The 16,313-nt window shown below is 60.0% G+C and overlaps 1 protein-coding gene across 1 annotated transcript in view; it reads right to left on the bottom strand.

The window, feature by feature from the left end:
- Positions 1 to 16,313, bottom strand: part of CACNA1B (calcium voltage-gated channel subunit alpha1 B) — a 148,231-nt gene that overhangs the window by 63,940 nt on the left and 67,978 nt on the right. Inside the window, exons 17-20 of the mRNA XM_039858818.1 lie at positions 16,066 to 16,133; positions 13,285 to 13,391; positions 5,592 to 6,374; positions 4,447 to 4,664 (exon numbers count right to left, since the gene is read on the bottom strand). Of these exons, the coding sequence (XP_039714752.1) occupies positions 4,447 to 4,664; positions 5,592 to 6,374; positions 13,285 to 13,391; positions 16,066 to 16,133 (1,176 nt within the window). The remainder of the gene's footprint in view (positions 1 to 4,446; positions 4,665 to 5,591; positions 6,375 to 13,284; positions 13,392 to 16,065; positions 16,134 to 16,313) is intronic.

The raw sequence follows: 16,313 nt of genomic DNA, 5'->3' as shown, positions 1-16,313 counted from the left end.
GAATTCTGGGAAGAGTTATCGTTACTGCCACCTGATCACACACACCTCTGGCCAGTACTTATCTCTGTAATCAGGCAAAATAATAATAAAGGGCTAAACTTGAAGATCTATATTTGCAGAAGTTCTGATAATATATTTGGGAAAAAAAAAAAACAAAGAGAATCAATGTTAAAATTAATAAACAATTTGAGGATTCAGCAAAGGAATTGGACACAAAGTCAACACGTAACTATCAAGAGCCTAGACTTCTGCTTCTAGCAGAAGTAACAGCAGGGACCGAATGAACCCTCCCACCTGCAACAGTTGAAGCACCAGGTGCCACCAGGGTGAAAAGAAAAGCCACACCTGGGAGAAAGCATCTGCAAACCACATATGTAATAAAGGGCTGTATCCAAAAGATACAGAAAAATCTTAAAACGCAACAATCAGAAAACAAATAAACGAATTGAAAAAGTAGGCAGAAATGTCATTTCCCAGACCACAATAAAATTAAACTAGAAGTCAAAAACGGAAAGGTAATTGGAAAATCCAAAAATATGTAGAGATTAAACAACACACTTCTAAATAGCAAATGGGTCAAAAAAAGAAATTTTAAAAATATTTTTAACTAAATGAAAATGAAAACACAGCTTATCAAATTTTGTTGCGAAAGCAACACTTAAAGGGAAAAGTATAGCTTTGAATGCATATATCTGAAAAGAGGAAAGAACTAAAACCCATAATCTAAGCTTCCACTTTAGGAAATCAGAAAAAGAGCAAATTAAATCCAAAGTGAGCAGAAGAAAAAATAATAATAATTAGAGCAGAAATCAATAAAATTGAAAACAAGAAATCAATAGAAAAATTCAACGAAACGAAAAAAGAGAGAAAACACAAACTACTGATATCAGAAATGCAAGAGAAGACGTTGCCACAGACCCATGGACATCAGAAAGGAAATAAAGGGGCACTGCGGACAACTCCACATCCACAGGCTCGATAACCTGCATGAAGCGGACCGGTTCCTGGGAAGTACGCGATTGGTCAAAACCCACACAAGAAGAAACAGACAAACTGAATAGGCCCATGTCTACAAGAGAGACTGGATCAATAATTAACTAACTACCTTCTGAAACAGAGAGTGCCAGGCCCAGACGGGCTCGCTGGTGGATTCTACAGAGCACTTAAGGAAGAAATTCCACCAATTCTCTACATCTCTTCCCAAAGACAGAAGCAGAGGGAACACTTCCCGACTCATTCTATGATGCCAGCATGACCCTGACAAGTCATTACAAGAACACTACAGACTGATATCTCTCGTGAACACAGATGTAAAATTTCACAACAAAACAGCAGTAAATTGAGTCAAAAAATGTGTTAAAGAATTATACACCACAACCAATTGGGACTCATCCCCAGTATGCAAGGCTGCTCCAGCATCTGAAAATCGACTGACGTAATCCATGACATCGACAAATCAAAAAAGAAAAATCCCACGATCATATGAATAGATGCAGAACAGCATGTGACAAAATCCAGCACGCGTTCATCGTCAAAACTCTCGGAGAACTGTGAAATAAAACTTTCCCAACTTGGTTAAGACTAGCTATGAAAGACCCACCGCTGACGTCATACTTAAAGGCTGAAAACTCGAAGCTTGCCCACTGAGATGACGTAGGAGGATGTCCAGGATGTCCCCTCTCACCACGCCTTTTCAACACCGTACAGGAAGTCCTAGCTGATAAGACGAGAAAAGGAAATAAAAGGCATGTATACCGACTGGGACGGAAGACAAAAAACTGTCTCTGTCTCAGAAGACACGACGCTCTACTTAGAAAATCCAAAGGATCCACCGGAAAACCTCCCGTGACTGATGAGCAGTTACAGCAAGGTCCCAGGGTACGAGGTCAATACGCGAACATCAATCGCCTTCCCACAGACCAGCAATGAACAGGTGGGACTTGAAATTCAAAGCACCATACCATCTGCATCAGCACCCAAAAATGAAATGCCTCGGTATAAATCTACCGAATACGCACGAGGTCTCTCTGAGGGAAACGGCCGAACCCTGACGGACGAAACCAAAGGAGAACGAGACAAATGGAGGGGCGCCCCGTGGTCGTGGCTACGGAGACTCCGTGTCGTCGCGACGTCGGTTCTTCCCGAGCGGATCTCCGGGTCCAGTGCGGCCTCAGTCAAAACCCCGGCCCGTCACTTTGTGGACACCGGCAACACGGTTCTGAAGCCTACGTGGAGAGACGAGTCACAATCAACAACGAATCTCACTGTAGAGCTGAGTAATGAAGACGCTGCGGTGTTGCTGAAGCAGTGACAGAGAGATCAATGGGACAGAACAGAAAACCCCAAAACGGGCCCCCGTAAATACAGTCGACCGATTTTGACCTGAGAACAAAGACGATAAAACGGAGAAGAAAAATAGCCTTCCAGCAAATGGTACCGGAACAGCCGGGCATCCATGTGCGACAGCGAACCTGGACACAGACCTCACGCCCTTCAAAGGTTCACTCGAAATGGCTCATGAATGCAAGACGAGGAGTTACAGAACTCCTAGAAGACGACACAGGAGAAACCGACATGACCCTGGGTGTGGCGATGACCTTTGAGATACAGCACCAAAGGTAGGGTCCATGAAGCAATAATAGAGGAGCTAGATTTCATTAAAATGGAAAATTTCTGCTCTCTGAAAGACACTGTTAAGAGAACGAAGAGACAAGGCACAGACTGGGAGAAAATTCTGCAGAAGACGCATCTGATGAAAGACTGTTATCCGGAACGTACAAAGAACTCTTAAAACTCAACAATAAGAAAATAAGCAATCTAGTTTAAAAATGGGCCAAAGCTTCACTAGGTCCTCCATCAAACATGAACAGAGATGCCCATCACGTGTCGTCAGGAACACGCAGTAACCAACACCGTGACGCCGCTGCACACCTGCTGGCAGGGCCACTCTGCCAACAGCGAGTGCCGGGGAGGACGCGGGGCAGCGGACTCTCGCGCGTTGCTGTTGGAAATGCAAAATGGCACAGCCAGTCTGGTGCGTTTTTTACAAAATTAAACATATTCTTGCCACCTGACCCAGCCATCGCTCTCCTCGGTATCTACGCAAAGGAGACGAAAACTGTCCACGCAGGAACCCGCACACAGGGGTTCCAGCCGCCTTGTCCCTAACTGCCGACATGTGGAGGCAACCCAGATGTTCTCCAGGAGGTGACGGATAAACTGCGGCCCATCCAGACGGTGGAACGTCATGGAGTGAAAAGACACGAGCCATCCCGCCACGAAAACCTGGAGGAAGCTTAAATGCACACTGGTACGTGAGGAGCGCCCCTGAGGAGGCCGCATGCTGTGTGCGTCCAACTACGTGACATCCTGGAAAAGGCAGGACTATGAGACAGCGAAAAGGTCAAGTTCTGCCAGGAGGTGGGGATGAGGAGCCACACCCAGACCCTGTGAATGAAAGCTGGGCAGGGTTGCTGGGTTTGTCCTTAAGCTAGCCCAGAGAGAATGTGGGACAGACTCGCTGGTCCCACAGGAGAACAGAATGGCCCCGGGAACCCTCTCCCAAGGAGGCAGGAGAGGGGCCTGGGCGGCGAGCCAGGCCTCCACCGCCAGGCCCCAGGGAGAGCGCCCGAGCGAGAGCAAGGGTGCAGTGTCTGCTGTGGACGCGTCTGCAGACACAGGCAGGTGTGTGGCCGCATGGGGCCTGCGTGAGACAAATCTTCATCCGGCATTCCGCGTCAGGGCGGCTTCTGGGGCCTGTTCCCTCTCCCCCTGGAGTATTTTCTATACCCTTGGGGCTCACACACACCCGTGTATCTTTTGCGTATGTGAAGGACCTGTGTTTGTCACCTGCAGGTCTCCTCCTCCTGGGCAAAGTGACTTGAAAACAAGTGTAGCATCTGTTCGGCTGCACGCTAGCGCCTCACACTGTCGGTCATGGAGTAGCTGCCCAGGCAGGGACACCAGTGAGTGAGAAGGAAGGAGGGAGCTCGGCAGAGGCCCGGGGACCTGGGAGCAGGGCGTGTGCTGGCTGGGAAGACCACCATCCCGACGGCCTCCTCCCTGCCCACCGGTGGAGCCTGCAACAGCCCGCAGCGACTTCCCTGCAGCCCTGTGCACTCTGTGCTCTGCCTTCCTGACAAGGCGGCCCAGGAGGGCAGGCCTGGCCCTGTGCCTGGGCTGAGTCTCGGCCACCCCAGCAGTGCGCTGGGCGCTTCTCTGGTAACTTGTAGAGATTTTTGGAAGTAAGGCACACAGAGCTCAGATGACAGGTAGCAGTGACAGTGCTGCCCTCGGGCACGGGAAGCGAGGGCCATCAAGGCACGGATGCTGACAGCAAACGGCTTTCTCCCCAGCTGGGGACAACTCGCAGGCAGGCTCTGTTTCCAAGCAGCTGCTGAGGGCAGGAGAGGGGAGAGCAAATGGCCACGCACAGGAAATACTCACTGGGGACAACTGTGCCCTCGGCGGGGGGGCCGGTCGGCACCGCTGGGACGTGCGCAGGGGCACCGGGGTCTGTGGGCTGGCTGCCCATCCGAGTGACGTTCCGCTGGTTGTCTGCGTCCTCCGGCTGCTCCTCCGCCTTCTGCGGACAGGTGCTGGGCAGCGCGTGCACAGGGCCCACGGCCATCGCCCCGCTGTCCCCCAGGTCCCCGCATGGCTCCCTGCAACCAAGAAGGCACGCGCTCTGCTGCAGCCGCCAGGTCCCCATCGGTCCGTGGAACCAGCTCCCCCAACCTGTGCGGTCACTGAGGCCCCCACCACCTCCTCTGCTTCTCTGGTATCTCGCACGGCTTCTCGTCACCTGCGCACTTCTGTGTCTTCACTGTCACCACAGGCTGACTCACTGTGCGTCCCTGGCACAAGGCCAGGCGCAGCTCGCAGTTAGTGTGTGGAACGGAGCCGTGTGTAGGGTGAGGAAGCTGGGGGGTGTTCTCAGCCACCCCAGCCAGCCGCAGCCGGAGCCAGCACAGAGCCCGCAGGGAGGCAGTGTGGAAGCCACACTGGCCCTGTGCGCCGGCCTCGGGCAGCCTGGGTGGCTGTGAGGCTTTGTGGCCGGTCAGCGAGCGTGGACACTGCTGGCCTGGGCCTGCGGGCTCCTGCTACCCCAGGACTCTCCCAGTCAGGTCCTACCCCAGCAGGAGCAGGTCAGCCTGGCCTGAGGGGTCCTTTGCGTCAGGGCCAGGCAGCTGGGACCCTCCCTCTCGACCCTCAGTCCCGGGCTTCCCACAGGCTCCCACAGGCTCCCTGTAACTCCCCACCCAGGGCTCCCCAAGACTCTTTTCTCCTTGGGGTACTTTGTTCTTCCCAAGTCCGTGTGTCCCAAACCAGTACCAACAATTTTCCCCCAAGTCTCGTGCCCCTCCTGGAAGCCTCAACATGAGGCTGACAGTCACTGAGCGTCTACTCCCTGCCCTGCAGTCCTAAGCATTTTACGTGTCACCTCAATGAAGCAGGACTGTCACCACCCAGAGGGAGACTGGCAGGGGTAGCCCAGCCTGCACCCTCACGCTGTGGATACTGCCCAGCAGCCACAGGGGGCCAGCCACCCCTCCGGACCCGCACATGTCCCCACTGCCACGTCCACTCACTTAGGCTGGTGGTTCCGGAGTTCCTTGTCCCTGTCCCTGTCCTGGGTCTCCCCCTCCTTCTCCTCTGCCTCCTTCTCCACGTCCTCGTGTGTTGGCGGCGCCCTGTGCCGTGCCCGGTGGCGCCGCGCCGGCTCCTCTGTGCTCTCGGGCTCCCGGGAACCGGCCCGGGTGCCGCCACGGTGCCGTGCCCGCCGCTCGCCCTTGGCCCCAGGTGCGGCGCCCTCCTTGCACTGGTCAGGCACGTGCCGGTGGGCACGGTGGCGCCGGGGCTCCCGTTCGGCCGCCTCCTCCGGGGACCCGTGCCGGTGGTGGCGCCGGCCGCCCTCGGGACCCGGGCCACGGCCACGATCGCTGCGGGCCTCCTTGTTGCGACTGCGGTGCGGCCGCACTCGCTCCTCCTTGGCCGCCGGCTCCCCACCCTCTGCCTTCAGGGCGTCTGCCCGCTCGGGCTCCCCGGCTGCCGGGGCCGGGGCCGGGGCCTTGTCACGGTGCCGGTGGTGCCTGCGCGGCGGGTCGGCGCCCTCAGTGGCCTCCACGCCCTCGGGCCGGGCCTTGCCCGCGGTGGGCCCCCGCGGGCCATTCCGGCTGGGCTCCACCACCAGCGGCCGGTCCAGGTGCGTCTTCATGTCGGGCCGCAGGTGGCGCGTGGTGGCGTAGCGCAGCCGCTCCTCGGGGTCCAGCTCACTGTACAGCGCCTCGCAGCTGGCCCGCAGGTTCTGCAGCCGCAGCTGGCTGGCCCGCTGCTCCCACACCGAGCGCGCCTTGGCCGAGTTCTGCTGCCTGCTGTGGGGAGACGGGCCGGCATGAGTGGCCGCCTCGCACCGCCCCACTTGAGTCGCGGGAAGCCACAGATGGACACGCAGCATGGAGTGTTGGCACAGTGGACGCGGGGAGTGGGGGGGGGGGCAGCAGGAACCCTCAGACCCTACAGACCCAAGAGCACTGGCCTGGGTGGAGAGGGTCCACGGCCACTCTTGAGCAAGTGGACAGTGCCCCAAGGCCAAGGGGTGCAGGCGATGAGAATGACAGGCACCAGCATGAGGTGGAGGACGCTTCCAGGGCGGGTGGGCCACTCGCCAGGAAGGCCAAAATGGTGGGGGGGTCAGGGGGACAGCGTCCAAGCCCACAGGACTCAGGAAGGGCCGAAGCCCAGGGCCCTGCAGCAGCGCAGAGCTGCCAAAGGCGGGGCCCTCCCAGGGTGACAGCCACCGGCAGGGACCCAGGCAGGTGGAAGGGGTGGCCCAGGACGCAAGGGGCTGGGGTCAGAGGCCCTCAGGAGAGGACCTGCTCCCTGGGTGTCAATGCCACCCAGGTGACTGCCGCCGGGCTCCGCACCCACGGCTCCCAGGAGCCCAGCCATCAAGTCTCGGGCTGTCCCCCCTCCTGTCTCCTGGCTCCATGGAGTGCCCTCCCTCCCCTAGGGACAGAGCCAGAGCAGTGCCAGGAGAGGCTGTGTCCAGGCTCGACCCCCACTGTGCAGGCCACCAACCTCACACTGTCACGTGTGGGCCCTGCAGCCCAGGGCACACAGGAAGCCCTTTGATGTCTGGACTCGGCTGGATAAGGCCCCCAAACCCCAAAGCAGGTGACCACAACCCCACCTGGGCCCAGCAGAAACATCCTCTGAGGTCGAGTGTCACCCTCCCTCCTCTGCCCTGTGCTGGGGGTGTGAGAACAGCGGTGGCCGTGATGTCTGTACCGCTCGGCAGCCACACCATGCTCTAGTGCAGTGCCCGCCTCATCCAACTCTCACGGCTCCCTTGGGAATTAGGTGCTGCCCCAGCCCCACATCGCAGATGAGGACCCTGAGCCCAGAGAACAGACTCGCAAATGGTCCCACAGTGAGTCACTGACGGAGCCAAGATTGGACGCGCGCCAAGGCAAGGAGGAAAGTATCTAAAGAGAACGTGAGGCCTCAGCCAGACCCAGCACAGCGACAGCACAGCCTGGAGCCACAGCCTGAGGGTCCTGGGTCTGCCCAGCCACCAACTCTGGGGCCCTGGGCCACTGGCACCATGGTGACTCACCACACACGGAGGCGAGTTAGCCTGGACAGAGAAATGGATGATGAGTCCTGCCCCTTTGCAGGTGAAGTCTGGGCCCACTGTGGGGGCAGAAAAAGCAATGTCCGTCCCTCACCTGAAGCCCCCATGGGACGGGGGTGGGGGCAGGGCGACGTGTGGGAGATATCTGCTGACCCCCCCTCCAGCTGCCAACCAAGGCCCTGGCCTGCCCCCCGACACACGGAACCCCTGCTGCCTCATTCCCAGGGTCACCTTGCCACAAACCTATCTTCCCTTTCTTCAGCTTCAACCTAAAGCCCCAAGGGATCTCCCCGCCCCCAGCTGGCAACAAACACAGGGCCTGACCCATGGGAAATGGACGGCAGTCACACAAGCCATGCCCCAGGCGTAGGAGCCCATGAGGGCTGACAGCTGGTCCCTGCCTCGGGTCTCCCAATCAGGCCAGCACTCCGAGATGGCCTGGACTCTGAGCCATTGGTCGGCAGGCTGGTGGCCTGCTCTGATGCATCCACAAGTCCTGGGGACCGGTTCTCTGTCAGAACAGACAGGCACTAAAGACGATGGGACTAGTGGTGGCCGGCAGCGCAGATGGGGTAGGCTCCCAGGGGGACGGCTGTGCCCTCTGCAGCTCCTTCCCTCCTCAGGACCAGCTCGAGGCCACAGAGAGCTGGCCTGCCCGCTGGACTGCAGGTCCCCTCAGGACCGTCCTGCTCTGCCTGGCCCTGCCCCTGCCCCAGCTGGGCCTCGCTGCCGCTCCGGGGCCCAGTGCCACTGTCTGCAGCGCCCGCCCGCCCCTTGGCTGTGCTGCTGGCTTCCTCTCTGGACGTGTCTCTGGGTCTGTGTGCCGGGCCAGTGCCCTCGCGTTGGTGTCTGCGTCAGCCGCACCAACACCAGTCTCTGCTCCGAGTTCGCGGCAGCGCGAGAGCGAGCGAGCGAGCGAGGCTGGGCTCCCCTCCACTCTACCATCCGCTGTGGCCGGTGACTCCCACTGGCCAAGCCCTCGTTCAGAGGGCTCCTCAAGGGGCCCCAGGGGGAGCTGTACCCATGGCCCAGGTGCTGTGGGCGCCCCTGTGCTATGGTCCTGTTTTGCGGTTTCTGGGCTGATAAAGCTGGTCGCCTGTGGCTGCTGATGTGTGGTGGCCCCTTGTGGGACATGGGTACCAACATGTCTGAATCCGACTACGCCCTGTGAACCAGTCTCTGGTTCCAGCCCTCATCCCCCGAGAGGCAGCGGGCCCACAGCCAGCAGCCCAAGGAACTACGGGGGGCAGAGCCCAGTCCTGTGCTGGCCAAGCAGGGCCAGGAGCACCCACTCCCACCAGGACCAGGCAGGGCACAGCCTCGCCCTCAGGAGAAAGCCCTGGGGACAAGCCTCCCAGGACCACGGCCCCAGCCAGACTAGCGTCACCCGAGCAGGGCCCCCCTGGGGTTTCTGCGGCTGCACGTCAGGCTCTCGCTGGTCTGATGTCAGCCTCACTGTTGGAAGCGGCTGTGCTCATGCTAGACAAGGACTTCCTGAAGGTCGCAGATACACCCGCCCCCCAAGCAAGGAAGGGGTGGCACAGAAGGACCCGTGAATGTCCACAGTGAGCCCCTAACCAGCACCACCTCATGGGACAAGGAGACAGCAGCGGCGGTCACCTCAGGAGAAGCGGACATACTCCAGACACCAGAGTGATGGCACACGGACAGACGGCAGACAAGAGGACAGAGATCCGGAAGGAGGGGAGGGGGGGCTGAGCGCAGAGGTCGAGGCCCGTGAGCAGGACTTGAGGACATCAGGAAGCGGGCCCACTGTCCCCCGCCAGGCTGCAGGCGGCTGGCCTGGAGCTGCCCCCGGAAGCAAATGACTCGGTGGGAAGCAGAGTTAGGCGTGGAGGGCGCGCGCGTGTTGTTATGAAGCCACGGTGGGTGTCGTAGCGACTCACGCTGAGTTTACACTGGAGACAGATGAGCTGCGAGATACAGGACCTCGGGTCTGCCTCACAAAACTGCGCGAGCAAAACAGACAAAGCACAATGAGGACACCAGAGCGTCTGCGAGGCACCAGAGCACGCGCACGCCGCGTCGGGCTGGGTGCGGGCTGCAGGGTGCGTCTGGGCGGGAGGCCAGCGTGCGTCCGTCAGATGGTCACCAGCCAAGACCTCGGGGTAAAAGAGAAGTTGAGAGAGAAGGAGCGTCCGGCAGAAAAGTGAAACCAAAGTGAACACAGCAAACCCCGCCGAGGCAGCGAGACAAGAGGCGTCCGGGGACCCGTCGGCCACAGCTCGGCACACGCCGGCCCCGCGGGGAGCTGGGGTTAGGAACTGGCACCGCCTACCCCACAGCTCCGAGCAGCCCGCCGACCAAGGGCGGACCGTGCGGTCGCCGTGCCTTCTGTGCCTTCCAAACGGAGCAGAGCTGGGTGACCCTGGAGGCTTTACCTGCGACGTGTCACTTGGGCCCTGCTGCCTGACCGCCCCGCTCTGTCCCAGCCCGCCACGGCCCCTCAGCTCCCCAGCTCTAAGCCAGGTGCTTCCAGCTCACCTGGGCGAACAGGTTACATCACTAGCCCTCCCTCCACTTCCAAGTGACTTTCTGGAAGCTAAGCATCTCTTTACAATCTTGTCCCTTCAAAGTGGCTCTCCTGGGGAGGACCAGGCACTGTCCCAGCTCCTCCTTGTCAAGGACAAGTCTGCATGTAATCACGAGGAGGATGGAGCAGCTCACCTGACTGCAGGCCCAGGGGGCGAAGAGGTGTGTGTGTGACTCAGTGCGCAAATTTGTGAATGAGCACGTGAGGGGGTGTAGGTGGGTGAAACTGTGTGGCTGCGTGCATGAGGCTGTGTTAGAGTGAGTGTGAATGTGTGAGTGTGAACATGTATGAGAGCAAGGGGCAAAGTGTGTGAATGCGAGAAGGTGGGTGTGAACATGTGGTTGTGTGTATATGTGCAAACATGTCAATGTGTGTGGACGTGTGAGAACTGAGTCGAACATGTGAGTGTGAATGCATGAATGAGTGTATGTCAGTGTGTTTGTGAGCACGTGGGGATGAACATTAGTGTGAATGTGTGTAAATGTGTGATCACTGAATGTGAACATGTGGGTGAACGCATGTGATAGTGTGTGAACGTGTATGAATGTGTGGGTTTATGTGAGAACATGTGAGTGTAAACACACGTGCGAGCATGTAAGTGTGAATGAGCAATGATGTGTGTGTGTGAACGTGTATGAGAGTGTGAAGAAGTATGAATGTGAGAGTGTGAGTGACTGTGTACACAGAACGTGAGTATGAACACGAGTGTGAGTGCATAGGGGTGTGAACATGCACATGTTAACCTGCTAGTGTGAACGTGCATGTGTGCGCCAACACTGAGAAGTCAGGTGATGATGAGGGTGGCAAAGCACAAAGCACAAAGCACCAGGAAGACCACGTCAGCCTTAGTGTCCCTTCCCCCCAGGAGCATGACATGGCTGTCACCTAAACCCCAGCCAACCCCCCAGGGACAGGCATCCCTGAGGTGGGTCCCAGAACAGAGGCTCAGTCCCCAAGGGCACTGTCAAGCTGCACGGAGCACTGAAGGGAGCTCTAAAGGCCAAGGACACCAAGGTCCTCTCAGCACCCATGCGTCACAGACAGCATCTCGGCCAGTCCTCCCGTTCTACAGACCACACGCCTGGCTCTACCTCACCCTAGCATCTCACCACAGAAATGACTGCTGGGGAGCAGCAGGCGCCGGCCCTGCCAGCCAACTCACCTGGCAGACAGGACCATGCGGGGGGTGGGGGATGGGCAGGCATACAGACAAACTGACAGACAGCAGGAGCTCTGAGACCTTGGTAGGACAAAAGAAGGCGAACAACCACACATGCCCGGGGGCCTGGTGACCACATGGGACCAAGTGTATGTCCAACATGGGCTGAGGACATACCTGAGGACTGAGGCCTAGACCTGCATCCCAGGAGAACCCACAGCTAGTCCAACGCCTGGACACATCCCCGGCCGGCTGTGACGCAGCAAACCCACACAGATCAGGAACCCTGTGAGACCGAGCACCCTGCCCCCAGGAACCCTCTCCCACGGGAGTGGCAGTGCCACGGCAGGGATCAGGCCGGCAGCGGGCGGGTGCGTTCCCCAGGCCTGGGGTGCCAGGGCAGCCCGTTCCTGCAGAGCAGTGTCCCCGACGGGAGCAGGGCAGGGGGAAGCACTGCCAGACTGCCTGCTCAGGTGGCCCACCGCGCTCCCCGTGGCTATGCCGACGGCCCCAGCACACTCCTCTCCAAGGTCTCAGCCCAGATGGCAGCAGACACCCTGCCACACACCCCCCGACAAGCAGGCAGAGGAGCTGTGGGACAACACACTCACCTCCAGAAACAGCAGAGAAGGCCCATTCTAACCGGAAATCACACAAGCTAAGGCTCGCCGCCGCCCGCTGAGCAGAGCCCGCAGGCTCGGAGTGCCGGCCGAGGGCCCTGAGCGGGAAGCCTGCCGTGCCCGCGGCCCCAGAGCGAGCAGCCGAGCGGAAACCAGGCAGACGATGAAACAGCACACAAGCCAAACCCTCGGCCGCAGCGGCTGACTGAGTGACCACTGCTGTGTCCTGCCTGGGCTCCCGGGGGCCTGTGGCCTCCTCCAGCTCCAAAGGCCAGTGCTCTGTGCTTGGCTAAGAGACTGGTCCTCTGCAAAAAGCTTTCCAGAAAAAAGGCCATCGCCCTGGTGACCACCAAGTAAGAATAGGGCTGCTAGAAAGCACATTCGAACGTGCACACGCACACGCAACCAGATGCACACACCGTCTCGCAGCTGTACACTGACTTTCCCAGCAGACTCTTCCACGTGCCAGCACACGCGCCTGGCAGCGCAGGTGCACGTGTCACCACGGCTATGGCTGCTCGTGGTGCCATGGTCGCAGTGCTCAGAGAGAGTGGGAGGCCGGCTACAGCGCATGGGCCACGGGAGGTGTGGGGGTGGCTCGGGGCTGGCAGAGCCAGAAGCTCCAGCGTGAGCTCAGCCTGGCCCACGGTGAGCCCTCAACAGCAGAGTCCTCCCCTGCGCTCTCACGGTTGCCCTGGAGCCAGGCCTTGGTCCGGGCTTCCCTCCCTCTTCCAGACCTGCCCTTCCCCGGGCTGATCCACCCCAGCCCCTGCAGCCTTCGGCCCCAGGACCAAACTGTCCCTGCCCCAGATGTGCTTCTGGGATGTGCCCTGGGGCTCAGTGGAACCGGGGGCAACCAGAGTCTCTGCACAGAGGCCTTGGTCCTGTCTTCACCCCTCCTCGTCAGAGAAATTGCCTCAACCCCCGACCTAACACCAAAACCTCAGACATTCTGGAAGCTGCACTGAGTCTTGTGGGCTCTAACATACCACCCAGAACCCTCTGGCTCACAAAACTCACTTCTACAAAGTCATGTGTAAAATAGACGGATTGACTCGTGGGCTTTGGCTCAGAGGGACGCTGGAGCCACTGAGACTGCAAACACCCAGGGCAGAGCCCCCGCCCCCCGACACGCCTCACCACCCGGGCTAAGCCTGTGGGCAAGGCTCCTGGAGGAAGGAACCAGGGCCCAGGAGAGGCCGTGCCCCGCCAAGGCGCGGGGCCCTCTGCAGAAGCCCCACAAGGCGTGCCCTGCTGACGTCCGGCTGCGGACTCTGGGGCAGCCCCGCCGCCCCACGGTGGCCCCGAGCCTTACGCAGCGATGGAGACGTTGGCGGCCGATATGGGGCTGACTTCAGCCACCTCCTTGGCCTTCTGCAGGGCAAGCTTCTGGTTGGCTGCCTCCTCCATCTCCTCTTCATCCTGTTTGAACAGAGAGAGCGCGGGGCTGCCCTTCAGAGCTGCCCCACCCCCACCCCGTGGCCTCTGTGTCCCTCCTGCCACCTGGACGGCTGGGGCCGAGAGTCTGGGTCCCGCCTTGGCACCACCCGTGCTCCAGCGTTGAGCGCCAATCCCACATAAGCTCCCTGGTAGTGTCCGGGGATCCCCTCTATGCAGCTGCTCAAGGTGACAGTCCCCAAGTCCCCTGCCTCAGCGCTCTGTCTCCACGTGCCATTTCCCACAGTGGTCGGAAGGCACACCCTGACCCCGCTCCGGAGCTCCAGCCCTGGGGACCCAGCCAGGGCCTGGACAGCTCTAAATGCAAAGCCCTCCTCCTCTCGTCCAGTCCGGCTCCACCCCCAGGGGCAGCTGTCACACCAGAACAATCAGCATCTGCCCCAGGGCTGCAAGGGCAAAAGGGGCGGGGCTGCGCCCAAGCCTGCGCCCCAGCCAGCACTGCCCGCAGGAACCGCCACCAGGAGCGAGTCTAGCAGGCCACCTCTCAGCCCCTGCAATCTTCTACCTGGACCCACTGGGTAAGTCCACCTGTCCCAGCTGTGACTGTGAGACGTCCCTCCTGATGCTCCCCACACCTGGACATCCACTTGTAGTGCCTGGCCCTTTGTCCCCTTCTACACCGAGTCCCTCAAGACAATCTCCTAGCTCTCTGACACATGCTCAGGCTGCACTCACACATGCCCCACCTGCCCCTCTCACTGATGGGGCCTTGACCCCAGGTCACCAGGCAAAACCAACCAATGCATACTGCTCCTGGGGTCCAGACAGACAGCTCCAGGCCCTGCTAGACAGCTCATTTCCCAAACCCGGTCCTAAGGACACCTGGCTCCTCTGGGGCTGGCACTCCCAGCATGTCCAAAAACGTCCTCGCATCTGTTCTTAGGGTCACAATAATGGCAAAAACTCAGCCTGTGAGCTGCCTGCAGCCTCCCTGCCACAGAGAAGAGGCCTGCCAGCTGGGCCCCAGACAGAAGGCGAAGCGAGATTCACCACGGAGCACGCCAGGGGCCCCTCCTCAGGCTCCCAACTCCCCCGGCCTACCGCCCCGGAGCAAAGCACGTCTCTGCTCGCTCTGAAGCCGTTCCACAAACTCAACCCGATTTATCTCCACTTCGAAAAAAAATGACTACATCCATATGAATATGAAGGATGGGGTCAAGCCCTGTCCCCTGGGGCTCTTGGCCAGACAGCCCCCGCCTAAGCTCCAACTCCAGGGGCACCACGGCCAGAGCACCTGTGCGTGGAGGCCGGGCCAGGATGGCGCTGCCTCGGCGTGTCTTGCCCTCGGCAGTGCCTGAGCAGCTGAGGCTCGCCCCGCCCCAGGCCAGCTGGCGCCAGACAACCGACGCTGCCGGGCACCCCAGCTGACACAGGCCCGAAAATGCTGGCACCAGGAGGTGCCCTGTAGGTTCACAGGCCCCCAGCCCAGGCAGTCCAGCCAGAGGCTTGGCCGTGCTCTAGCGACCACTGCCAGCGAGGCTGTCCGGCCTCTCCTCACAACAGGAAGGACAGACCGGGAGGATGGCCGGGTCCTCGGAAGCCAGCAGCCAGAGAGAGGAGGCTGGACCACCAGCAGCACCAGCGCCCGGCCCGGGGGCACAGGCAGGCCCCACCTGGAGCAGCTAGCAGGGCGGGTGGGGCAGCAGCGGCTGCAGGGCAGGCACGCCGCCTGCGGAGGCCCCTGGGCCTGCCTTCCTTGGGGAGGGCCCGAGTCCAGCTCAGCCCCAGGATGGGGACAAGCTGAGTCTTGGGAGCAGACTGGACTGTGTCACCCACGCACAGGGAAGTGCACACGCAGGCCCTTCCAAGCAAGCACACGAGTGTCTGCGACAGGACAGCACCTGTCCCCAAATGGTCTGACTGCATGGGCACTGGGGTGTGTGTCACACAAGCCGAGGCCGAGACAGCAGGCGGCCCAGCAGCACGGTCCAGGGCTGTGAGGGTGACCAGGCAGGGAGCTGCGGCGCCTGGAGGGAGACCGCAGGAGAGACGTGTAGTCACACCCCCCACCAGGCACCCGGCAGAGGAACTCGTTAGCCGGCATCCCCTGGGGCCATCCACATCCATAAAGACGCCACTCTGCTGAGGCCCAGCCCTGCAGAGAAGGTGGCGCCAGCCAGGCCCGTCGTCTGAGGACAGTGCTGGCCTGCACACCCAAGAGCGAACGGTATATACCCAAGGCTGGCCGGGAGCACAGCTGATTCCTCACTGCCCAGGGACGAACACAGCTATCTTCAAAGCTGGGCACCCCCACGGCGCACTTCCCGCGTCCCTTGCTCACACGTCAGTCCCGTGAAGTGTTTGTGGCACACACTCAGGGCTCTATCCTGCTGCACCTCCTGGCAGGACCCTGCTCCCCATGCCTCCCTTGACTTTCTGGCGGCTCTGTGCAGCTGCCAGCTCATCCGGGAGAGGCCCCGTGGTCATCTGCCTTGCTGGCATGGTGTCTCTCAGTGCCACTACCCTGCACACGAGTGGCAGCCTGATTTCTGCCTGTCCACTACCTTCAGGAGACTTCTTTGGACACTGTCACACAGGTTTTGATGCACGACCTGGCCCTCCGTGTAGCCTCTGGCCCTGGCCAGAGTGACGTGGACTGGCCCCCACCGCTTTCTGCACCTGGTCCCAGCCTACGTACCTTGGTCAGTTCCTGGGCGTTGGCAAGATTGTCCACAGCGATGGCCAGGAAGACGTTCAGCAAGGTGTCTGGGAGGCTCCAGGTAAGGAAGGGAATCCTCTGTCCCCATACAGCACCACGTGGTCACACTGTGGCCCCCCTCAGAAAACAGGGCCCCCCAAGATCCCAATCAACCTCCCTCGGCATCCACGTCCCCTGTAAGCCCCCAGGCCCTCTGGCCCCTGCAGTCCCCAGAGGTAGCCCAGCAC

Source organism: Pteropus medius, unplaced genomic scaffold (assembly GCF_902729225.1).
Source record: "Pteropus medius unplaced genomic scaffold, Ma_sr-lr_union100, whole genome shotgun sequence".
Taxonomy (NCBI): Eukaryota; Metazoa; Chordata; class Mammalia; order Chiroptera; family Pteropodidae; genus Pteropus; species Pteropus medius.
Note: the sequence above shows the minus strand (reverse complement) of the source record. Positions and strands in the feature narration are given on the sequence as shown.